At 39.3% G+C, this 25,200-nt stretch overlaps 5 protein-coding genes across 5 annotated transcripts; 4 read left to right on the top strand and 1 right to left on the bottom strand.

Annotated features, from left to right (window-relative positions):
* Positions 1–1,192: 1,192 nt before the first annotated feature.
* Positions 1,193–4,320, bottom strand: LOC142611896 (uncharacterized). Its single transcript, XM_075784048.1, has 4 exons — positions 4,278–4,320; positions 2,405–2,800; positions 1,691–2,218; positions 1,193–1,353 (listed from the first exon to the last, which is right to left on the bottom strand). The coding sequence occupies exons 1-4, from the start codon at positions 4,318–4,320 to the stop codon at positions 1,193–1,195; spliced, it is 1,128 nt and encodes a 375-aa protein (XP_075640163.1).
* An 869-nt stretch (positions 4,321–5,189) lies between these two features.
* LOC142611895 (uncharacterized) lies at positions 5,190–6,131 on the top strand. The gene is made up of 2 exons (XM_075784047.1): positions 5,190–5,705; positions 5,760–6,131. The coding sequence occupies exons 1-2, from the start codon at positions 5,190–5,192 to the stop codon at positions 6,129–6,131; spliced, it is 888 nt and encodes a 295-aa protein (XP_075640162.1).
* A 162-nt stretch (positions 6,132–6,293) lies between these two features.
* On the top strand, positions 6,294–7,445 carry LOC142611894 (uncharacterized). Its single transcript, XM_075784046.1, has 2 exons — positions 6,294–7,025; positions 7,281–7,445. Exons 1-2 carry the CDS (start codon positions 6,294–6,296, stop codon positions 7,443–7,445), a joined length of 897 nt encoding a protein of 298 aa, XP_075640161.1.
* A 538-nt stretch (positions 7,446–7,983) lies between these two features.
* LOC142611893 (uncharacterized) lies at positions 7,984–8,943 on the top strand. Its single transcript, XM_075784045.1, has one exon. The coding sequence runs from the start codon at positions 7,984–7,986 to the stop codon at positions 8,941–8,943; it is 960 nt and encodes a 319-aa protein (XP_075640160.1).
* A 9,645-nt stretch (positions 8,944–18,588) lies between these two features.
* Positions 18,589–24,981, top strand: LOC142613707 (folate synthesis bifunctional protein, mitochondrial-like). Its single transcript, XM_075786169.1, has 3 exons — positions 18,589–19,010; positions 23,078–23,155; positions 23,331–24,981. The coding sequence occupies exons 2-3, from the start codon at positions 23,089–23,091 to the stop codon at positions 24,803–24,805; spliced, it is 1,542 nt and encodes a 513-aa protein (XP_075642284.1). The 5' UTR covers positions 18,589–19,010; positions 23,078–23,088; the 3' UTR covers positions 24,806–24,981.
* Positions 24,982–25,200: the final 219 nt, after the last annotated feature.

The following is a 25,200-nucleotide window of genomic DNA, read 5'->3' as shown; positions in this document are numbered from 1 at the left end:
ATAACTTATTTTTTTAAAAAGTTAAAAGGTAATATGGAAATTGTTGAATATATATATATATATATATATATATATATATATATATATATATATATATATATATCTTATTTTAAGGCCATTACCAAATATAGAAAAATAAGATAGTTTTAAAAAAGAAGACATTTTGAAAAATAACTCATTTTTTTAAAATTATTAACATCGAAACAAATGAGTGTAAGAAATAAAAGATGCTCAGAGTCCATCACTTTGTGTGAAGCTTGTTATGTTTTTAGAGATGCAAATTTTCAGGGACGGAACTAGGATTTAGAGTGAGGGGGGAGGAGGAGGAGGGGGGGGGGGGGCAGGTATACTCAAACCCAAATGCTTAAAAAATTTACTATAGCCTAAACTTTCATATTGTAGCTCTAGATTAACTCAAAGACAACCATGTTTTTTTTTTTTATCCAAGCTACTTATAAAAGAATATGTGTGTGTGTGTGTTTTTTTAATTTTTTTTATCCCAAGCTTCTTTGGGGAATTTCGTCAAAAACTTAAGCTGCAATTATCCTATGCTAATACTTTAAGATAAATTTCATAAATCATTTAGAATCTAGACAGAAACTCACAAAAAGAATAAAAATTTAATGAAAATTTGAATAAAGAAAGTGTACTTTTTGTAAAAGCATGGAAGCATTGAACAAAAATAGAGCATATAAATTCAAAACTAAACTTTATATATTTTATATTTTACTTTCTCTCATTGGGCCAGGGGGCCATTGCCCCCCGGTCCAAGCATAGCTACATCCCTACGAATTTTGTAGTCCATAAAATATTGCTAAATGGGCTTATTTTTGTTGTTGTTGGTGTAGGCTCTTGTTTTTGTCGTGAGGGTGGAACATTGGAGATGGGGAATATTCCATTGTACCCTTTTCGATTCTTCGCAGTAAAGTGAAGTGATTCAGCTGGAAAAAGAAGGTGTCATCCCCCAAAATTTTGTATTCACATACTTTAGAGCATTCACAATAGTAGAGCTAAAAATTTAGTTCTTTAATTTCACAAAAAGTTACTTTATCTATTTTACTTATTCATTTTACAAAATATATTGTAGCAGTGGATTTATTTTAACTTTCAACACAATAAAATAATATAAACATTACAATAAAATAATATATCTACTACAATAAAATAATATATCCATTACAATAAACAACAATCAAAACCACCCGCAACCGCTACCGCCGCCACTACCGACTCTTCCACTGCCACCGCAATCGCTATTGCCGCCCAACACCGCCGCGACCATCGATTCTTCCACCACCGCCGTCGCCACTGACTCTTCCACAGCCGCCGCCGCCGTCACTGACTCTTCCACCACTGTTGCCACCATATGATAGCAAATAATCGTCTAGTGTTAACAAATGATTTTTTTAACCCCAAATTATACTTATACATTTTTTTTTTACTAAAACAATTTCTCAATTATCATGATAACAAATAAGAAACTAGAGTAACAATAATATTTTGTTTTAACCCCAAATTATATATATACAAAACTCAAACTAAATTATGAAATAGAGGAACTTTATAAGAAAACATATAAAATAGAACACATATTATAGCTGGAACAATGTAGTCCATAGATTACTCACACACATAACTTAAACCAAATTACAATAAAACTTACACACTCGCACAAGTTCCTACAACTCGCCTTGCAATTGCCATAAATGTTCAATAAGGTCCTTCTGAAGTTGAAAATGAATTTCTCGGTCTCTAATGCGTCCATACCTCTCAATGTATGATAGAAATCCATTATTTTGTTCATATAACACTTGCATAGGAGGATTATCCACTCCATCAATTTGTTCATAATCCAAGTCTACCACTTCATTATCATCCCGCTCATCTTCAATAATCATGTTATGGAGAATTATGCACGCTTTCATGATCTTTTGGAGTGTTTCAAGATGGAAAAATCGTGCAGGTCCACGGACAATAGCGAAATGTGCTTGAAGCACTCTAAATGTACGCTCAACATCCTTCCTATACACCTCTTGGGCTGCTGCAAATAATTTTCGCTTAGGTCCTTGTGGAGCTGGGATTGTTTTCACAAATGTTGCCGACTTTGGATATATGCCATCAGCAAGGTAATATCCCATTGTGTAGTCATGACCATTGATTGAGTAATGTACTGCAGGACCATGTCCTTCAGCAAATTCATCAAATACATGAGACCGCTCTAACACATTAATATCATTATTTGACCCAGGTAACCCAAAAAATGCATGCCATATCCAAAGATCATATGATGCTACTGCCTCCAAAATAATAGTAGGCTCACAAATATGACCACAATATTGACCTTTCCATGCAGATGGACAATTTTTCCATTTCCAATGCATGCAATCAATTGAACCTAACATACCTAGAAAATCTCGGCGTTTGCCATGAGCTAACAGTTTAGCAATGTCTTCATTGTTTGGTTTTCTCAAGTATTCCTCAAAGAAAACATCAATTACCGCAGTAACAAATTTTTTCAAACTTTCTAATGCAGTAGTTTCTCCAATTCGCACATATTCATCTACCAAATCACCCGATACTCCATACGCAAGCATTCTAAGTGCAGCAGTTATCTTTTGTAATGAAGATAAACCAAGTTTGTTAGCACTATTTCTTTTTTGGATAAAGTAAGAGTCATGAGCTTCTACCTTAGCTTGAATACGAAGAAAAAGAGAACGCTTCATCCGAAATCTCCTACGAAATAAAGCAGGTGGATATATTGGCGTGAGAGCAAAATAATCAAGAAAAAGCCTCTCATGGCCTACCAATGATTACGTCGGATAGAGCGACGACGTTTAGGTTGTGATGTTTCCATAACAAGTTCTTCGATTATCTCATCCTCATCTGAGTCATCAAGAAGCAACTCGCGAAACAAAGAGCGATTCATGGATGCAACCTTCAAGACAATGAGAAAGCAATTATTACTATAGATGCAAGATTAAAGCCAAGTGACATAAGCCACAACAAAATGATTATGACTTATACGTATATCTCATTATTGTTCACAACAAATTAATTTAGATAATAAGGTAGAGTTGTCTTATTATCAACCAATTTTATTAGTTAGAGTGTTTTCAATTTTAGAAATTTGTATTATTTTATTTATTTTAACTTGATTTCATTAAATTTTAAAATATGTTTTAATTACAAAAATGATTTTTATAATTAAGTCATCATTTGTAATGCATATAATTATTTTTTTTAAAAATTAATTTTTTAATTTAGTGATCATATGTAATGCATATAATTAGTTTGTTTATCACTCGTAATTGATAAAATTATGACTGGTGGATTAAGTTTACCTTTTCAATTATCTGAAGGGATCAATCAACAATGAGAGAAGATGAGATCAATCTTAAATCAATGCAAACCCAATAAGACCTATTTACATTTGTTCATAAGTTATTATCAATTAAAAAATAACTTTTTATTTTAACTTTCAAAAAGAGTCAAATAATAGAAGTGTGTTTGACATCTAGAAATGAAAGTCTAGGCATATAGGGAAGAGACCAAAATGTAAAAGAAAAAAAAACCAGTTATACTGTCATTTTTAACTGAAATCGTGACTTAAAAGTCAATATTTCTAATTTGAAAACGTGACTTCAAGTCATGATTTCAGTTATAAAGGATATTGTGTGTATACTATGGTTGTTAGAATCTTGATCCTAAATCGTAGAATCCTAAGATCCTACAATCCCACCCTATAAAAATGATCCAAATCTGTGTAGAATCTTTTATAAGGTAAGAACCGCATGTGATTAGTGATCACAATATTAGATAATTGAATGTAAGACCCTATGATCCTACTCCATAAAATCCTTGCTATCCTACCTCATAAAATCAATTTGGATTGGTGTAGATCGTTCATATAGCCTCTAAGAAACAAAATCGACATCCATTAAAGCTATTATAATTATTTGTAATTATGTCTCTCTATGGTAAGTTTAGGATTGTCTAACCCTATTGATCAAGTTGTAATAGGTTTTGAAGGGTTTGAAATTTCTCATTATCTTTTTTTTTTTTTTTTAAATTTCTCATTATCTTAACACAATTGAAACATTTGCAAAATCTTTATAACTTTGGAATTGGGATGATATTATTTTTATAGCCTGATAGGAACGACGAGAAGGGCTCATGGACGGGTATAATGCTACAGACGACCTATACTCCCCCATGACGAGAAACATTGCCACGTCACTGACGATGATACCAAAATGATTCAATGCCGGCAGTAATACCTCGAGCAGTTACGACGCCAGCTGGGTAGACCGTTGGAAGCATATTAAAGACCCATTACTCGGCCAGGAGCACCATTAAGCCAGGAATTAATGCCACAACGGCTAGACACCAAAAAAGGTATATAAAGCCTTTGCACCACCCACATAAGGGGCAGAAAAACACAATTATATGAAAAACAAAGCGATTCCTTTATAAAACTCTATTTTCTTTTGTGCTAACTTTGGCATCGGAGGTGTTGTGGCAGGCACCGCACCGGTGACCGAGTAAAGAAGCTTCTATCTTATTCGCAGGAGTGATACAGTCATCACCTGGACGGACTACCACCGGCTGGCATTCATCTGGACGAACCCTCCTCAACTGACGATATTTTGCTTCATCAGTTTGGCGCCGTCTGTGGGAACAACGTTCTCGTACTACGATCCGAAAGCGCAGTTCCTACCAACTTCAATATCCAGATGGAGTCCAACCAAGACTCAGTAGCCTTGGCTCAGCAAGTTCAAGCTCTTGTGGCCACTGTGGAAGAGCTCACCAGACAGAATGAAGAAATGAGACAAAAACTTCAGCAGGAAGAGAACCGATCGAGAGCGGTCCAAGAAGACGAAGGAGATAGCCACGGGAGAACTGACCGACGAAGGACCATCACTCCGGAGGAACAACATTCTGATCTCCTCCAGGAAATGAGAAAGGAGATGAATGAGCTGAAAAATGCCATCAAGGAGAAGACGGATCGAAGCCTAGATAGGATGGTCAGGGCAACAGATTCACCCTTTACCATGGCAGTTTTAGAACGGCCAATACCAGGAAAGTTTCGGTTACCTCAGCTCGAACCCTTTGACGGACTCAAGGACCCCCAAGATCACCTTAATACCTTCAAGATGACATTGGGTCTTCAATAGCCCCCTAACGAGATAATGTGTCGTTCCTTCCCTACCACACTAAAGGGGGCTGGTAGGGAATGGTTCACGAGGCTGCCCACCTCATCTATTGACAACTTCGAACAGTTAAGTAGCGCCTTTCTGCGCCATTTTGTCGGAGGGCAACGTCCTAAGAGACCCGCGGATCACCTGCTCACTATTAAGCAAGGGGAGAAAGAGACCTTGCGCTCGTACATGAAGCGCTTCACTCGAGAGACCCTAGAAGTGGACGATGCAGACGACAAAGTACAGCTGACGACATTTAAGGCAGGGCTTAGGTCTCGGGAATTCGTCGTCTCGTTGGCAAAGAATCCGCCTCTGACAATGGCAGAGATCCTCCTGAAAGCGCAAAAATACATGAATGCCGAGGACGCGCTGGCAGCCATTATGGACGAGAGCAGGTCAAAAAAGGAGGGAAGGCACGAGGACGAACGTAGGGGGCAAAAGAGGGAGCGTCCAAACCGTCGGGGAAGTGACGTAGACAAACGAAAGGATGAAAAGACGCCACGAACGGTAAAATTTACCCCTCTGATTATGCTTGTTGACAAAATCTTGACACAAATCTAGGATCAACACTACCTTCAGTGGCCAAGGCCTTTACATTCATCTCCTAACGTGTGGTACAAGAACAAAGATTGCCGATTCCACAAGGATCACGGCCATTACACGGAGGATTGCCGAGACTTGAAAGGACAAATAGAAGAGCTGATAAAGAAAGGAAAATTGCAGAAGTATGTAAAGAAGGGAGAACCCAGCAGGTTTAGAGACGAAGGCAAGGGCCAGCGCGAGTCTTCGTCAAAAAATGGGGTCAGCACTTCTCAACTACCACATGACGTGATTGGAGAAATACACACGATTGCAGGAGGGCCACCGACGGGAGGGTCGTGCAAGTCCCTCAAGAAAGCATGCCAGAGAGAAGTGAATAGCGTCCATATGTAACCCCTATTCAAGCAGAGACGAACAAACCAGGACATGTCTTTCAACGAAGAGGATGCTTGAGGAGTAAAGCAGCCACACAACAGCCCCCTAGTTATAACACTCACGATCGAGGGATTTAACACCAAGAGGATACTTATAGACAACGGCAGTTCCGCAGACATTATGTACTTGCCAGCCTTTCAGCAGTTGAAACTTGATCCCAGGAGACTGCGTCCCTTCGACTCCCCTCTCGTCAGCTTCAGCGGGGACAAGGTATACCCCAGGGGCATAGTAACACTAAAAGTCACGATAGGAACTTACCCAAAGCAACAAATACGTCAGTTGGACTTTCTGGTAGTAGACTGCCCGTCGGCGTACAATGTAATCATTGGCAGACCTACACTCAACAGGTGGAAGGCGGTCACGTCCACATATTGCTTAAAGGTGAAATTTCCAACTGAGGACGGTGTTGGCGAAGTTAAAGGAGATCAAGTCCTGGCCAGGGAATGCTACCAAGCTGTATTGGCCACAAAGGAGAATCACACATGGACAATCGAGAAGGAGAAAGAAGACAAAGCAGAGGCTTTGGAAGCCGTCGAGCTCGTTGAGGGGGAAACCGCGAAGATGACGAGGATAGGGATAGCACTAAGCCCCGAAATGAGAATGAAGCTTATTCAATTCCTCAGGAAAAACCAGGACGTCTTCGCATGGAGTCATGAGGATATGCTCGGCATATCACGACAAGTGATTCAGCACAAATTAAATGTAGATCCCGAAAAAAAACCCATCCAACAGAGGCGCCGCGTCTTTGCCCCCGAGCGAAGCCAGGCGATCAACGACGAAGTTAACAAGTTGTTGCAGGCAGACTTCATCAGGGAAGTGTATTATCCCGAGTGGGTTGCCAACGTCGTGCTGGTAAAGAAAGCAAAAAAAAAAAGGAGAATGTGTGTAGATTTCATGGATCTAAACAAGGCATGCCCAAAGGATAGTTTCCCCTTACCTAGGATAGACCAGCTGGTGGATTCCACGGCCGGACATAAAATCCTGACGTTCATGGATGCCTTTTCAGGATACAACCAAATAAAGATGGCTGAGGAAGATCAAGAAAAAATCGCCTACATCACGAGCCAGGGGCTCTACTGCTATAAGGTAATGCCTTTTGGACTGAAGAATGCGGGGGCAACGTACCAAAGATTAGTAAACAAAATGTTCAGCAAGAAAATTGGTAGGAACATGGAGGTATTTGTGGATGACATGCTCGTCAAGAGCAAAATGGAACTGGCACACCTGGACGACTTGGAAGAAACATTAACACCCTCAAGAGATATCAGATGAAGTTGAATCCCAGCAAGTGTGTTTTCGGGGTAGTATCAGGGAAATTCTTGGGATTCATGGTGTCCCAAAGAGGGATAGAGGCAAATCCAGAGAAGGTACAAGCATACTAGACATGACGTCACCGAAGTCCGTCAAAGATGTCCAGAAGCTCACGAGGCGGATTGTTGCACTGAATAGGTTCGTCTCCAAAGCAACGGACAAATGCCTCCCCTTTTTTAAGACGTTGAAGCAAGCTTTCGCCTAGACTGACGAATGCGAAGCTGCGTTTCAAGAGCTAAAACGCTACCTAAGCAATCCACCCCTACTAAGTCCGTCAAAGGAAGGGGAAAGCCTCTACCTATACCTGGCAGCGTTAGCCACAGCCGTCAGCGCGGCCCTGATCAGAGAGGAAGACAAGAAACAGCTGCCAGTTTATTACATAAGCCAAGCCCTCTAGGGAGCAAAAGCCAAGTACCCCAGGATTGAAAAAATTGCATTCGCTTTAATAGTAGCTTCAAGGAAGCTGCGACCATACTTCGAAGCACACCCAATATTGGTAATGACGGACCAATCGATCAGGAAATCCATGAACAAGCCAGAGGCAGCCGGGAGAATGGTTCAATGGGCAGTGGAACTTAGCCAGTTTGACATCGAGTACCTTCCCAGAACTGCCATCAAAGCCCAAGCTTTGGCAGATTTCATTGCCGAGTTCACCCTTAACGACGATGACAACCGCGAAGATGCTTTAGAACAATGGACGATCCAGACTGACGGATCACCAGCCCAAAAAAGGGGGGGAGTAGGGATCGTTATAACAACTCCCGACGGAGAAAAACTCAGATATGGGGTTCGACTTAAGTTCCCAGCCACCAAAAACGAAGCAGAGTACGAAGGAATATTAACAGGGCTGAGACTAGGGAAGGCAATCAGAGCAAAAAACCTGGTCGTCCAAAGTGACTCGAAGCTAGTAATAGCACAGATCAGAGAGGAGTACGAAGCAAAGGAGGAAAGAATGCAGAAATACCTCAAGATAGCAAAGCATTTGGCCCGGGAATTTGACAAACTGGAGTTCGTGCAGATCCTAAAAGGCCAGAACATGGAAGCAGACGAGATTGCGAAAATAGCCTTGTCAGAAGATGAGCCAGCATGCGCGGAGCTGACCATGGAAATGCAAGAACGCCCCAGCATCGAAGAAATCTCGACATTCGCAATCCAGAGCATAAACAGCTGGATGGCGCCAATCATGTCCTTCCTCCAAGACGGGCGCCTCCCCCAAGATCCCAAAGACGCCAGGAAAATCAAGCAGAGAGCAACCAGATTCACGATTCTGAATGACCGCCTATACAAAAGAGGCTATTCCCTACCCTACCTGAAGTGTGTCGACGAGGACGAAGCCAGGTACATCTTAGAAGAAATACACGAAGGTGTGTGCAGGAACCATGCTGGCCCCAGGTCCTTGGCGAGCAAAGTCATCCGAACAGGTTATTTCTGGCCAACTGTCCAAGCGGACGCAGTGTAGCTCGTCAAAAATTGCGACAAGTGTCAGAGATTTGGGAACATCCAATGACTCCCGGCGGAGAAATTGATGACCATATCATCCCCGTGGCCATTTGTACAATGGGGAATCGACATCGTCGGGCCACTACCCCCGGGAAAAGGTCAGGTAAGATTCCTACTCGTTGCAATTGATTACTTTACAAAATGGGTCGAAGCAGAGGCAACAACATCTATCACCGAAGCATGAATCTGAAGCTTCGTGTGGAAAAATATCATATGTAGGTTCAGGATCCCACGGACGATTGTCATGAACAATGGGTGGCAATTTGACAACCAAGGCTTCAGAGATTTTTGCTCCAGCCTCGGCATCAGAAATCAGTTCTCATCCCCTAGGCATCCACAGGTGAACGGGCAGACAAAAGTAATGAATCGGAAATTGCTCCAGATAATCAAAACCAAGCTGGACGACGCGAAGGGTGCCTGGCCAGAAGAATTACCCAACGTGTTATGGGCCTACAAAACCACGGCGAGAACTCCGACAGGCGAAACCCCATTCAGGCTTACATATGGCACTGAAGCAGTAATTCCGGTCGAAGTAGGAGTAACCAGCATCAGACGAGAAGCATTCCATGATGAAAACAATGACCAGCAGTTACGAGTAAACCTGGACTGCCTGGACGAGGTAAGAGACAGAGCCTTGGACAGGATGGCACAATACCAGAAGAAAATGACCGAGTACTACAATAGAAGGGTGAGGCTCAGGCGACTCTACATTGGTGACCTCATCCTGCGGAAGGTGACGACAGCAACTAGAAACTCCACCCAAGAAAAGCTCGGCCCCACATGGGAAGGACCATACCGAGTCACTCATTACTCCAGGCAAGGCAGTTATCACCTGGAAACCTTGGACGGGAAAGTGCTTCCTCGACCATGGAACATTGAGCATTTAAAGAAGTACCATCAAAAGGTGTAACAAGCTAATGTATTCACTTTTCTGAAATTAATAAAAACATTGCCTACCCAATACAGTCGTGCTAACAGGCCAGTCCACATTACTGACGAGACACAAAGAATGTCTCCCAAAATTCTAAGTAATAAAATTTCGTATCGACGAATGTACATTACTAACGAGACACAAAGAATGTCTCCCAAAAATCTAAGTAATAAAATTCCGCATCAATGGATGTACATTACTGACGAGACACAAAGAATGTCTCCCAAAAATTTAAGTAATAAAATTCCGCATCGATGGATGTACATTACTGAAGAGACACAAAGAATGTCTCCCAAAAATCTAAGTAATAAGATTCCGCATCGACGGATGTATATTACTGACGAGACACAAAGAATGTCTCCAAAAAATCTCTATGAGATCCTGCACTGACGGATATGCATTACTGACGAGACAGAAAGATTGTCTCAAAAATTCTAAGTGAAAGGATTCCGCAATAACGGATGTATATTACTGATTAAGTGATTGCTCTAAGTAAAGGCAACAAAACATGTAGTATCCTCAAAATATGAATAAAATTGAAGATAACAAAGCAAGTAGCTACGAAACCAAGAGATTACTTTGAAACGAAAGTAGCATTCTCAAAATACGAATAAAATTGTTCTCAAATTAAAGCCCAAAATACAAAGGGCGCACCCAAAAAAAAAAAAAACAGAAAATATAACAAGTTTCATTCGTCGTCTCTTTCATCAACAGGAGGAACTTCCTCTGGGGCACTAGCATCAGGAGCCGATTGCTGCGCAGCCTTGTCAGCAGACATCTCTTTATCCACCTCCTCCATATCCAACGTCTCCAAGTTTACTCCAGAGGGGTGCTTGATCAGGTATCTCCACAGCAGCTTGAATCCCTTGAAGTACCAGCTGAAGAGGACAGAGTTGTACTCTTCAGTTTGCTGGAAGCCCTCTATGGCCCTCGTAGCAACTCCCTTCAGCCTCTCCCAAGCAGAAGCAAGTTGTTCGTCCTTCTCTAGAACCAACTGCCGCTCAGTTCTGAGGTCGTCCTGAAGCTTCCTAGCCTCTTCCATTGCAGTATTGGCCTCACCCATGGCAGTTATAAGCTCCTTCTTCAGCTTTGAATTATCCATCTCCAAGACCGATATCTGCGATAAAGAAGACTCGACCTTGGCCTCCTGAGCTAAATACTCGGAGGAAAGATGAATACTCTCCCCCAACACCTGTAGAACGCACAGGGAGGTCACATTCAAAAAAAAAAAAAGGGAAGTGGACGGGCATATGAAGCAAAAATGACACAAGGGTATTACCTGGACTAGCTTGTGCAAATGACGATCCACGAGGTCCTTTGTCGATGAGCCTGAAAAGACCCTTAAGTCCTCTGCCGTCACAATCTCACGAGCCCTGTCCACAGCTAGTTTCTCATCGTCCCAGATTAATGACGATTGAGAATCAACCTTCTCCTTCCCCTTGTCTGAAGTTCGCTGCTTCTTAGAAGCAGGAGTGGGGATCTCCTTGATAGAGGCAGCGGGAGAGGCAGACCTCGTCGTGTCAGTCCCGAAGGCAAGATGTGTGACAGAAGCCGCAGAAGTAACCGGAGGGCCCTTCCCAGTAATGCGTACCACTTTCTTCCCGAGGTGGGACAGAGGTTCGTCCTTTTTGGCCCTCATCTTGTCATACATGCCTTTGTTAAATTTGGTCGTCATCTCTGCAAGAAAGAAGCATACATCTGAAAGAAACATACATGTGAAAGAAACATACATGAGAAAGGAATACACGAGGCGAAAATTACTTTTTTTGCCCTCAATCCTGAGGTTGCGCAAGACAAAAGCAGAAGGTTCTGGGCCGAGGCAATAGAACGCGAGAGTTCGCGGATCCACCAGGTCGTCCCAATCCTCAATCGTTCGCGCGTACTCGATTGCCTTCTCTACACGTTCCTTATACCTGCTCTTGAGCTTAGGGTGCCTTTTTACTGCGCAAAACAATGAACAGAGAAGTTAAAAACTAGAAAAAATCAAGTTCAATGAAACTCGGTTGACGGGAATAAGTAATGACGCACCTAAGGTTGGGGTCCTCCACTGACGAGATAGCCTCGGGAGTTCACCCCAAACCCCTCCAGAGGGGGTTTCAAAATCGTCCCCCGACACAAAGAAGAACCGGGACTTCCAGTACCTGAAAGACGAGGGTAGATTTCGGACGATCCTGGTCCTCTTTTCCCATGGGACTAGCTCATAGTACCCGACTCTTTAGACTCCTTTAGACGGTACAAATAGGTGAGCTCATCCACCCTAAGCTCTCCACCATCCGTAGCGGCCAGCTATATCCCTATACAGCTGACTAGTATTCTCCAGGAATTAGGCATAAGCTGCCCCGAAGCAATACTGTAACGGTCTAACAACTCCATGAAAAAAGGATGGACCGGGAGCCTCAACCCGCAGATAAAGGAAGACTCATAAAAACAAACCTCCCCAGGAAAGGAATGACAAGCCCGATCCTCCTTGGTGGGCAAACGAACCCTAACCCGCTCCGGGAACTGAAATCTATCCCTAAATCGACCTAGAGTCTCGGAATCCAGCCCACATACCTCTTTAAGGGCATGGAAAGTCCTGACCTCCCGAAAGGAAGAGACGGCGGTGTCTCCCCCCACTGGGTCGTCACTAGAAGACAACTCGGTCTCGAGCTCACTAGTCCTCACCTCAGACATCTCTACCCACTCCCTTAACAAATTCCCCAACCAATTGACGGACAGACGAAGCAATGGCAACAAATTGGCCACCGCTACTCCCAAACCGTTACCCTCTGAAACAAAACCCTCAAGGCTTGGAAAAACACCTACAAACCCTCGTAAGCGTGCAAAAAAGAAAGAAACTGAAGGACAAATGGTCCAAACCTCAGAACTATCTATCATAGAAAGACCGAAAAAGCTTAAAAAAAAAAAAGAAAGGGAAAAAGAAAGGAAAGATCGAAAGGGGAAGGACATACCTCGGACGGAGAAGATAGAGAACCCTGCCTCGCACCAGCTTTGGAAAAATGGAGAATGCGCACCAGTTTACAGAAGAAATCAAAGAGATAGGAAAGGTCAGAGCACAAATAGGGAATTTTAGGAGATGAAAAACAAAAAAGAAAAGGAAAAGAGGGAGTTTTTACACGAAGCCCAGGAAAACCATAAATCGGCGAGAAACCCAAGGGTCGCACAAAAGAAACAGTAACTGCACCCACCAGTAAGCGCCACATGGCAACAACCAGAATGGCACCGTCACTACACCTTTATTACAGCACGAAATCCCAAAAGTCGCCTGCAGCTCAAACGATTCGCATTCTGTGGACGACATGTTCGAACAATTCGCATTCTGTAGACGACGTGACATGTCACGTCGACCACATGATCCAGGGGCATCTGATGGGAATGACGAGAAGGGCTCATGGACGGGTATAATGCTACAGACGACCTATACTCCCTCATGACGAGAGAAACATTGCCACGTCACTGACGATGATACCAAAATGATTCAATGCCGGCAGTAATACCTCGAGTGGTTACGACACCAGCTGGGTAGACCGTTGGAAGCATATTAAAGACCCATTACTCGGCTAGGAGCACCATTAAGCTATGAATTAATGCCACAACGGCTAGACACCAAAAAAGGTATATAAAGCCTTTGCACCACCCACATAAGGGGCAGAAAAACACAATTATACGAAAAACAAAGCGATTCCTTTATAAAACTCTATTTTCTTTTGTGCTAACTTTGGCATTGGAGGTGTTGTGGCAGGCACCGCACCGGTGACCGAGTAAAGAAGCTTCTATCTTATTCGCAGAAGTGATATAGTCATCACCTGGACGGACTACCACCGGCTGGCATTCATCTGGACGAACCTTCCTCAACTGACGATATTCTGCTTCATCATAGCCAATGATAGATTTGTTAATTTGGAACTTTATGTCTAATTTTGGTCTCGGAACTTGGAACTTGTATTTTTGAAATTTGAAGTTTGTCATTTATTTATGTATTGGTAATTTGGTACTAAGTAGTTGGCACATTTTATGAGTAATTTATGTCACGTTTACTATTTTTCTTATGAGTCTTTAATGTATATTATCATTACTAATAATTTTTCATGAGTAATTTTTAGGTACTCCCGGAGCACGAAGAATAGTACTCCCTCCTCTCACATTCATAGTGGGGTCCGCTCATTAAATTCATGATGGGATCCATCATGAATGTGAGAGGAGGGAGCACCATTTCACTATACTCAGGGACTACCTAAGAATTTTCCATTTTTCATTATGTTTTTTCAAAGGGAAAGTAGAATCTTCTATTCCCATGAAACCCTCTAATCGATCTTAGGTATGTGTGCAAAACACTCTATTGCAATTTCAATTATTATTTATAACCTTTTGCAATTTTATATTCATCAAATTGACCATTGAGATTAATTTTTATTAGTAATTATGAATGGAAAATTCATGTGATTACATTAAGAAAATTGATCCAATAATTAATTCACATTCCTAATAATTTTTATAATTGACTCAAAATGGGATTGTTTTTAGGACAAAGTTTAGCTACAAAACCAGTTGTAGCCTTAAGCTACAAACTGCTCTAATAAGATGACATGCGTAAAAAATGGCATGTGCATTGCACATGATTACTTAAGTAAACTTAACTCAACTAGCCCTGGTTAACTACACCACCTATTAAAAAAATAAAAACTAAAAACCCTAAAAAATTCTATACGTATGATCTCTCTCTCTCTCATTTACTTCTCTCTCTGTAAACTGTAACCCAAAATCCAACTCCAATCGATCACCCAAAGCCTCCTATCTCCATCGTTGGCCGACCAACCTCAAATCCTGTACTATCTCCACCACTGGCCAACCACCTCAAATCCTCCTCTGTCTCCACCGTCGGCCCACCTAGTCTCTACCACTTCATCGGTTAGAACTAACTTTCCTTTTGTTTTATTCAAAGATAACTAAATTTTCTTTTTTAATTCTATTAATTTTTTTTGAATGAATTGTGTTTGATTATTAATGTGAGTTCTGGATTTTCTGGTTTTTTATTATTTTTTATTAATGTGCATTTTTTAGTTTGATTGTTCATTGAAACCTTGATTCCTTCAAGAACTAAAGAGGATTTTCTAGCTATTGTTTATAAGTTACCAAACTAGTTTAATTTACTTATTAAAAAAATGAATTTATATGTATTTCTTCTTCTCTAATATGTAATAGTGTTGTTATTTGCTGTCTTGTACTATGGTTTTGTTGTAGTTTTTATGATAGTAAATTTAGTTGAGTTATAGAAATTGTATTCATTTTTCTTTAGTATTGAATTTATCTTTGATTCATCTAAAAAAAATTGTTGTTCTTGTTCATATTGATTTTCAAAAGTATAAGCAACTGAGAGTAAACTTTATAGGCTTCTAGATTTATACATTCTAAAACTCTAGTGTTTGCAAGTAATTCATGGAGAGTATTCTTTAATGGGTCCTGAATATTGGAATACTTATCCAATCTATCACGATCCCAACACCAGGGGCGTAGCCAGGATTTTTTACATGGAGGGGCCGATTTTCGACGATGATGATTATCATCGTTGTATAGACAGTCTATATTTTTATATTGATATAGACCTTCTTTGAGATAAACTCGTCGGATTTCATCTTGTTTGTTAATAGGAAATTCACATTTTTGTTTACGTGATCTTGGATCACAATCTACCTCTTCAGATTGAATTCTTGAACATTTGGAGGGGTGTTCATCAGGCATTGAAGTATCAATATTTATTTCTATAGCCATAAGTGTCCTAAATTCTGAATTGCTAACATTTGATTCTTAAAGAATGCATCAATTGTTTTTTGTTTGCTCATAACTCTTTTAGCTTTAAGAATATGACTCAAAAATTAACCTGAAAAGAACTTAAAAAATAAAATCTTAATTAGAAATTATTACTTAATTATATAAATGTTATTCATACTCAAGAAAAAAACAAAATTTCCACTATAATTTAAACAGTCGACCCATCATCATTCCTATTATTAAAATTTTCCTGTATTTTTTTTTAATTAAGAATAACCTCTTAAAAAAAAGCAAAAATTAAGCAAACAAAAGCAAAAATTAAACACACAAATACACAACATAAACCAAACAATTTAACAACACCCACAATATCAATTAAAGAGAAGAAAACTCACCACTAATTACAGCTTATACTAATATAAACTGTAAACAAGCTTGCTTTCCTTTAATGAAGTCGAATCGCTGTATTAATCAACTCATGTGCATCTTCCAAATTATTCACCACAACCTATAACAACAAAATTAAGCAAAAAAATCACAACTTTAACCAAATTTCCATATGAAAAATCACATTTTTTTTTTCACAGTAAAAACTAAAAAACCCAACTGGGTCTCAATCATTTTTTTTTTTACCTGATAGCAAGTGACAGTTTGAAAACACGAACACCAAACTCACCAGGATTTTTTTTTGGACTGTAAGGACAGAGGACTGATGCTGAGAGTTGAGTTTTGGCTGTATCAATCAATTCATGTGCATCTTTCAAATTATTCACCATAGTCTACAACAACAAAATTAAGCAAAAAAATCAACTTTAACCAAATTTGCATATGAAAATTACATTTTTTTCAAAGTAAAAACTTAAAAACCCAACTAGGTCTCAATCATTTTTTTTTTACCTGATAGCAAGTGATAGGCTCACAGGCTGAAAACACAAACATGAAACACCGAACTCACCAAGATTTTTTTTTTTTTTTTTTTTCGGCCTGTGAGGACAGAGGAGGGGACTGATGTAGAGAGTTAGGTTTGGGGGCTAGTAGGCAGTGGAGTGGGAGTGTGGGAGTGGGACTGAAAAGTGGAAGTCAGGAAGTGTGTCAAAGAAGACAAAAAAAAGAAAGAAAGAATATATGTAAAGGGAACAATGGGATTCCGTGGGTCAGGTGGGTGAGTTTTTTGAGATGGAGAGAAAGTGTAATTTTGTTGTTAGTGTTTGGACAATTGGACTTGATGTAAGTGGGCCAATTATTTTATTATTTGGAGTAGACCTAAAACTTCAGCTGGGCTTGGGAGAACAGTGAGTATATGGGCTATGGGGGGGGGGGGGCCTGGATGTCCAAAATTGAGGGGCCCAATTATTTTTTATATATACTTTAGTGGATTTTTTTTTTTTTTTTTTGTGTGTGCAGGGCCCTGGGCCCCCCAAGCCACTACGTGGCTCCGCCCCTGCCCAACACCTATTATGACTGTTTTATAAAAATAGCTTACCCGTAAATCTTCCATTCCCAAAGGTATTGATCTCAATACTTCTAAAGTACTAGGTGTGGGAAGCCATCTACCACCCCAAACCTTAACATTTTCCCCACAGCCTATACACCATCTACTTCCTTTCTCTATCACACTCTACGCCTCTAAAATACTCTTCCATGAGAATGATGCATTGGACATCCACTTAGCTTCCATAAAGGAGCAATGTGGACAGTATTTTGCTTTGAGAAAAACAAAAGCCAAAGAATCTTGCTCATGCATTAGCCTCCACCCATGTTTTGCAAGCAATGCCATGGTACAAGCTTCAAGATCCTGAAAACCACACCCTCCTTATTTGTTTTTACACAACTTTTCCCACTTCTTCCATTAAATTTTCGGTTCATCGGTTTTTTGCACACCCCTACTAAATGCATAGTTTAATCCAAGATAGGGATTTGTATTACACTATTTCGTGCCCATGACTAGCCACAATTTCAGGCTTATATGTATATATTATCATAAGAGAAGAAAACTTTTACATTCGTTTGAGTAACATAATCTTTCTTGTGCATGCATTGAACAAGATTTTCAAGATCTTGAAAATTTCCAAAACCTCAAACTTTCCAAGAATTTCAAAATCAAATGAAATAGAAAGGAAGGATGATGACTATCAAAAGTTTCAAATAAAAATGGTTCTGAACTTTTTAAATTCACGAGATTCTTGTTCTTGAGGGTTATTCCGTTCTATTTCAAGGAATTCCTAAAAAATATGGTTTTTCAAGATTGCAACAACTTTTGCAAGCCTTTTCAATCGCCGCCAAATATACTCAAGCGAACCTACAAATCTAAAAATCTAAGCCCTCACTCCAATCAACCGAAAAGCTAAGCATAATTGAACTTTAACAAGCATTAACACTAGAATACAATAAGATGCAATATGTTATACAAATCATTAGGAGCTTGATTATATTGAAATACATATCCACCCGTGAATGAAACCAGGCTCTCCATGTAAACTCTAGCATGCTCTTTGTGGTTAGAGTTTAGAAGCCCTCTAAATGGAAGATTCTTTATTTCTTGAGAACCAATATTGTACAAGAATATTGCCTGTCTTTCAATTATGAAACCATAAATACTCTTTCTTTGACCCAAATACTTTAAGTTAGTACAGCTTGACCTAATTCTTTTGAATCTCAGCTTGGTTTTCCCCCACTATCTAATCATGTTAAGGTTTTCTTACACCATTTGAGGAAGTTGAAAGCTTCAATGTGTAGCTCCATTTGAAGATGACGAACAATCATTGCATTCCAAGAACCAATTGAGGATTGAAATCTATTGCACCATGTAATTATTAAAAAAAAATCTTTTATGATTCGGACGTAGAAGCCTATGTCTCACTAACATGTAGGCTCCACTTATGTGATAGGCTTTCATATGTTCCACTCATGTGATGGATCTCATTCGTCTGGCATAGGAGATTTTCTCCCCCAATTGGGTGAAAAAGTTAAAAAGGTCCAAAAGTTATAGAAGAAAAATACCAATTAACTTTTACATCCCACATGGGTACCTAGATGATTTTTTTTTTTGGTTTTGTTGATTTCAAGCCACCATGTTTGGTGTGTGGATCGGGTCCAATTATATTTTACATCTCAACCCGAATCCACATCCTTCCAAAGATGAAAATAGATTAGACAGAGACAGAGAGCAGAGAGCAGAAAGGGGGGACTTACTCGCCGGAGAGTGAAAGAAAGCGTCGCAGCCACCGACGGTGGTTGGCTGAGATTGACAGATAAAGAACAAACAACCAAACAATCGTGAGTGAAGGAGAGAGAGATAGCAAATCAACCGCTTCAAATTTTCCCAGGTAATCCATCTTTTTCTTCTCTTAGAGCTCAATGAGCTTTTCTTTGCTCTGTTATTGCTGTAAAACTTTATGGAGCTTCTTTTTCATCTTTTTTATATATTTTCACTTTTGCTTTATGAATTTTAATTCTGGGTTTGTAATCTTCCTTCATAAAAGACCCAACTTTTGTTTCTTTGTTAGCATTAAATAAGAGCAAAAAAAAAGTGAACTTTCTACTTAGAAAAAAATGTATCTTTTGGGGGGCTATAAGTTGTGTAGCCTTCAATGTCTAAATTCATCTGTTTAAAGCAATGCTATGGTATCATGATCATTATCCATTATATTCTTAAGGCAATGACAACCATTCATGACTTTTTCAATCAAATAATTGTTGGAATGTGAAAATTTTAATTCCGAAATGAAACATGAATGTAACTAACATGTTTTTTGTGACTAAAGTAATTGTTATTCAAGATGTCAGATTAGCCTATGTTGATTTTTTCGAGCTATAGGGTGCATTTTGAATAAGTTTCTGCAGATTTTTATTTGATTCTACTATAGATGTGCACAAATATACACTGGATGATGTGTTAGTATATATGTTTGATGGTTGAAGCCTAGGGAGTTCTATATGGTCTCTTCTCCGGGTAACTTTAATATGGTCTTTCATGATAATCGTAGAGGTCATTTACATTTCTTGTGGTATAATTTGGGCGAGGACCATTTTCTTAGGCTAATTATTAATTATATGATTATATCTGTATTTGAAGTGAGTTCCTTAGGGGAGTGAGATTAACAAGATGTTTACCTTACCATGTTGATAGCTCCTTAAATGGTTGGTTTATTGTTCCAGAACATGATATGATCTTGATCCCAGAATTCTCATCCATTGTTAGTTGTGAAGAAGCCTACTTTAATTATTTATGTATTGTTAGTAAAAGGGAATATATAAAATTTTAAGATTAATATAATTTATAATATGAACCTTTTTAAATATTTTTTGCGTAAATTGGCAAATATTTAGTTACTTCGCTGACTTAAGAACATAATTATTCTTTTTATATTATTGATTGCGTGTTAAATTGAAAAAACTCACTTATATTTTTCTTTAAAAAGTATAGGGACACAATTTTTTTTTGGCAATTTTTGTCACAATTGTCAATGTGGATTGTTGTGTTTGGTGCTTGATAAAAGTAGCATTGGAACTCATCTCTTCTTATGATAGGGCCTTGGGTCAACAATTTTTTTTTGATAGATAATAGATATCTTCATTAAAAAAAGTACGTCATGTTCACAATGATGAACAAAATGTATTAGAAACAAATCAAACAGAGATAGAATGCACGAAATCAAAAATGGAAATACATTGTGTAAAACCCCAAGTATGAGACCACCCACACAATGTCCCAACTAGTAGTAGTAAAGACTTCGAAAATTTCGCAAATTTCTCAATGTCCTCAAAAGTGCGGGTATTCCGTTCCCTCCAAATTAGTCACATCAAACAGGCTGGAACCATATTCCAAACCGAAGAAGAGTGTAACCCCAAATAATTCTCTGTCCTTGGTATCACCCACTGCAAACCAAACATCAAAAGCACTTCACTCCATAAGGCGTGTGTGAACTTGCAATGAAATAAAAGATGATCCACTGTTTCTCCATTGCAACAGCATAAGCAACACCAATTAACCAAAGCCAAGTTCCTTTTTACAAGGCTGTTAATATTAAGAATAATATCTTGAGTTGCAGTGCATTCCTCATCGATGCCCGCGCAGATTAATGTAAGAAAAACAAAGCTATTTTTAGCAAAAATACTAATTGTGAGATCCAAGGCCAAATACAAAACATTGTTGGGGTACAAACTATTAGGAAACGAGAAGTACTTGGATCTCCCCTCACTCATTGGGAGGGCTAAACTTCAAACTTTTGAAGGTATAAAGGAGAGAGTGTGGAGGAAGATTCAAGGGTGGAAGGGGAAATTGTTGTCTAAGGCAGGAAAGGGTATTGATAAAAGTTGTTGCCCAAGCATTTCCCACATAAGCAATTAGTGTGGTTAAACTTCCAACAACACTTTGTAAGGAGCTCGGGATAAGATTCCTTGGCTTTTGTTCTTCTCAAAGCAAAATACTGTCCACATTGCTCCTTTATGGAAGTCCAATTTATCATTCACATGGAAGAGTATATTAGAGGCGCAGAGTGTGATAGAGAAAGGAAGTAGATGGTGTATAGGTTGTGGGGCAAATGTTAAGGTTTGGAGTGGTAGATGGCTTCCCATACCTAGTACTTTAAAAGTATTGAGATGAATGCCTTTGGGGATGGAAGATTTACGAGTAAGCTATTTTTATAAAACAGTGATAATAGATCATGATAGATTGGATAACTTGCTGGGGAAGAGGGATATAGAGGTCATTCTTAAAATTCCTTTTAGTTCAAACTCACAAGGGATAGAAGAATTTCAATTTGGGCAATTAGCAGTGGGAAATTTAGCGAGAGGAGTATAATTTGACGGAGGCCAAAGCTCAAATGGTAATTCTAGGGATAAGATTTGGAGTATAATTTGGAAGATGAAGATATAGAATAAAGTGAAGTTTTTTGTGTGGAGAGCCTGTAATGAGATCCTTCCAATGTGTGCAAACCTGTGCAAAAAGAGAGTGCTTTATCAACCATGAAGTCCAAGTTGCAAATTGAGTGACGAAGACACTATCATGCATTATGGGGATGTGAAGAGGTGCAAAACATATGGTCATGCAGCGATGTCTCACTCGGCTGGACCACCCCTAGTTACCTAGATTTTATGAGTTTGTTTAGGAGAATTTTAGAGATGGGTAAAGATACAATTGAACAGTTCATTATGTGCCCTGGATGATATGGAAGTCAAGGAAGAGTTGGATGTTTAAACAAATAAGTAAGCCTCCAAGTTCTATAACCTGAGAAGCAATTATGCACACCTGCAAGAATATAAAGAGAGTGTGTTTAAGAGGTGTGAGACATGAACCTTCGCAATGGAACACAATTGATTAGAGTTGGAAGCCGCCAAGAACACCATTGTATAAAGTTAACTTTGATGGTGCAGTTTTTAGAGAGCAAGAGTATCTGGAGTTGGTGTACTGGTGCGGGATGCAAAAGGGATGCTCATAGCTGCTTTAAGCCATAAGGGTCCAGCAATTACAGCAGCTGTGCAGGCAATAAAATTTGCCCATGAGATTGGGCTATTCATTATCAAATTAAATATTCATCTGCATTACACCATATTGCAGTTGTTTAGAAAGGAAATAAGGTACATCCTCTAACCAAGCTTCACAATCATCGATTCCCTGTGCATGTCTAGCAAGGATATGAGCTGCATTGTTAGCCTCATTTCTGGTGTGGCTTACCTCCCAGGTTCGGAACTGCATTAGCCCTATCTTCGCCTCTTGTACTAAATTTTCCCACCATGAACTGTCTTCCTCATGAGCCAGAAGCTTTTTAATCACACTCAAAGAGTCTCCTTCTACAACAGCAGTGCAAGCAATAAAATTTGCCCATGAGATTGGGCTACGCGACATTATTCTAGAAGAAGACTCTTTGCTCCAATCACAACCTGTCACCTTAGCAAGTTATAAATAATATATATATATATATATATATATATATATATATTCGATAAGTAGCAAGTCGTAAATAATGTTGTGAAAATAGTTGTTTTTAGCATTGCTCGTTTAGTTAAGCATTTTTTTCTTCTTCTAATTCATAGGAAATTGAATGCTGGGAAGAATATATAACTGTTTAAACTTTTTTTCCCCTGATAATCAGCTGTTTAGACTTTAGATTATAGCAAACCTGAGACAATGCTCAGTTCTTAATTGGAAATGGTTAATTCTGATATTTGCTTTTGTAGTCTTCTTTCTTAGCTTAGTTCTGTCCATGGATTTGCATGCTTGGTTTTTTGCCTGCTAGGTTTTTCAATGTACTTCGTCAACGGTGTTGAGAAAAGGGAACTCTTTTTGACTTTAATTTTACAAGAAATGACTTGTGTTTTCATTTATTATGAAACTTTGCAGACTGAAAAGAATTACTATAATATTTACTTCAATTTAAACTTTGTTGAGCAGCCACTCCTGATATGAATATTTTGAAGCAGCTTGTGCTCACCAAACATCGCTTCAGTGGTTTAACCAGGCATTGTAGAGGTAATGAAAATCCAATTTGTGAGTTCAGATACCCTATTAAATTCATTGATTCTAAAAATAAAAATAAAATAAAAATGGCATCTAAATGACATAAGTAATGGTTTTTGCCTCCTTTTTTTTCGGGTAAAGTTATTTAAAGCCATTTTCTATGTACTTGTTTTCATCTTCTCTTCAGCACTGCGTTCTTCCTACCTCCATTCATCCACAGATGCCTCAATTGAAGTTCATTCTCCAGAGCAGGAGGTAGTGATTGCTTTGGGGAGCAATGTGGGAGATAGACTAGATAATTTTAATAATGCCTTGGAGTTGATGAACAAATCAGGCATAAATATTACAAGACATGCTTGTTTGTATGAAACAGCTCCGGCATATGTGACTGATCAGCCTAACTTTCTCAATTCTGCGGTCAGAGCCGTTACTAAACTCGGCCCACATGAATTACTGGGAGTGCTCAAGCAAATTGAAAAGGACATGGGTCGTTTCGGTGGTATAAGGTATGGTCCAAGGCCAATTGACTTGGATATATTGTTCTATGGAAAGTTCAAGGTCCACTCTGATATTCTTACCATACCCCATGAAAGAATTTGGGAGAGACCATTTGTAATGGCCCCTCTAATGGATTTATTGGGATCATCTGCTGATTGTGATACAGCTACTTGTTGGCATTCCTTTTCACTGCTATCGGGTGGACTTTTAGAGGTTTGGGAGAAAATGGGTGGTGAATCCCTTATTGGAAAGGAAGGCATGAAAAGGGTTTTACCCATTAAAAGTGGTTTATGGGACTGGTCACAGAGAACCTCTGTCATGGGTATCCTTAATGTGACCCCAGATAGTTTTAGTGATGGAGGAAAGTTTGTCTCTGTGGAGGCTGCAGTTACTCAGGCTCGCTTGATGATTTCTGAAGGGGCTGATATGATCGATATTGGTGCTCAATCTACACGGCCAATGGCCTCTAGGATATCCGCTGAAGAAGAATTAGATAGACTAATGCCTGTTTTAGAAGCTGTTGCAGGGATGCCGGAGGCAGAGGGAAAGCTCATATCAGTTGATTCTTTCTATTCAAAAGTTGCTTCTGAAGCAGTTAGCAAAGGGGCTCATCTTGTAAATGATGTATCTGCTGGGCAATTAGATTCTAACATGCTTAGGGTGGTTGCTGGCCTTAGGGTTCCATATATTGCAATGCACATGAGAGGGGAACCGCATACAATGCAAAATAGTGAAAACGTGCAGTATGATGATGTTTGTAAGCAGGTAGCATCTGAAATATACTCGAGGGTTAAGGATGTAGAATTATCAGGTATCCCAGCTTGGAGGGTAATTATTGACCCTGGAATTGGATTCTCAAAGAAAACTGAACATGATTTGGACATCCTAGTGGGATTACCAAACATTCGTGCCGAGATTGCAAGGAAAAGTTTTGGTGTCTCTCATGCTCCCATGCTGATTGGACCCTCTAGAAAGAAATTTTTAGGTCACATTTGCTCTCGAATTGCTGCAGATGAGAGAGATCCTGCCACGATTGCTTGTGTCACTGCCGGTGTTTTGGGTGGAGCAAATATTGTACGAGTACATAATGTAAGAGACAACGCAGACTCTGTAAAGGTCTGTGATGCAATGCTGAAACAGAGGAGCACAAAAAATCTCTCTTGATGTTTTCTTTGTAACATGACGTCTATTTAGTTAATGCAGTGTTGTCAGCTTACAAAAGTGCATGGCATAAACCAGATTCTTTGTTGCTGTTTTTAAAAAAAAAAAAATCACCATGTACTCAGAAATTTTGTTGTCTTAATATTTTTTCTTGAATAACCTATTGGAGTTAGCAATAATCTCATTGGTTTGTCAATCAACTCCAACTTGAAGGCACTATGAATGTACAAAGGGTCATGGTATATGGTTGTTTTGCTTTCTATTTAAAGCCAGAAAGAGGAAGAACATAAATTAGGGCATGAGATGAGAGATGAGCATCAATAGAATTGAATGAAGAAAGAAGTTTGCCTAGCTAGCTCTTCAAGCATGGGAAATAGAACTTGATACTCCATTGATGT

Source organism: Castanea sativa, chromosome 10 (genome assembly GCF_040712315.1).
Source record: "Castanea sativa cultivar Marrone di Chiusa Pesio chromosome 10, ASM4071231v1".
NCBI lineage: Eukaryota > Viridiplantae > Streptophyta > Magnoliopsida > Fagales > Fagaceae > Castanea > Castanea sativa.
The sequence above is the reverse complement of the archived record's forward strand: the minus strand, read 5'-3'. Positions and strand labels throughout refer to the sequence as shown.

What these genes read in the sequence shown, in the direction of transcription:
- LOC142611895 (XM_075784047.1), top strand. Translation starts at nt 5,190, where the DNA reads ATGTGTCGTTCCTTCCCTACCACACTAAAGGGGGCTGGTAGGGAATGG. An exon ending in ATGAAAAGACGCCACGAACG is followed by an intron (nt 5,706 to 5,759) that starts GTAAAATTTACC and finishes ACACAAATCTAG; the next exon opens with GATCAACACTACCTTCAGTG.
- LOC142611896 (XM_075784048.1), bottom strand. Translation starts at nt 4,320, where the DNA reads ATGCTTCCAACGGTCTACCCAGCTGGCGTCGTAACTGCTCGAG. An exon ending in TGGCGTCGTAACTGCTCGAG is followed by an intron (nt 2,801 to 4,277) that starts GTATTACTGCCG and finishes AATCATTGGTAG; the next exon opens with GCCATGAGAGGCTTTTTCTT. An exon ending in ACATTTATGGCAATTGCAAG is followed by an intron (nt 1,354 to 1,690) that starts GCGAGTTGTAGG and finishes TGGTGGCAACAG; the next exon opens with TGGTGGAAGAGTCAGTGACG.
- LOC142613707 (XM_075786169.1), top strand. Translation starts at nt 23,089, where the DNA reads ATGAATATTTTGAAGCAGCTTGTGCTCACCAAACATCGCTTCAGTGGT. An exon ending in TTTAACCAGGCATTGTAGAG is followed by an intron (nt 23,156 to 23,330) that starts GTAATGAAAATC and finishes TCTTCTCTTCAG; the next exon opens with CACTGCGTTCTTCCTACCTC.
- LOC142611893 (XM_075784045.1), top strand. Translation starts at nt 7,984, where the DNA reads ATGACGGACCAATCGATCAGGAAATCCATGAACAAGCCAGAGGCAGCC.
- LOC142611894 (XM_075784046.1), top strand. Translation starts at nt 6,294, where the DNA reads ATGTACTTGCCAGCCTTTCAGCAGTTGAAACTTGATCCCAGGAGACTG. An exon ending in GGGTTGCCAACGTCGTGCTG is followed by an intron (nt 7,026 to 7,280) that starts GTAAAGAAAGCA and finishes TTTGGACTGAAG; the next exon opens with AATGCGGGGGCAACGTACCA.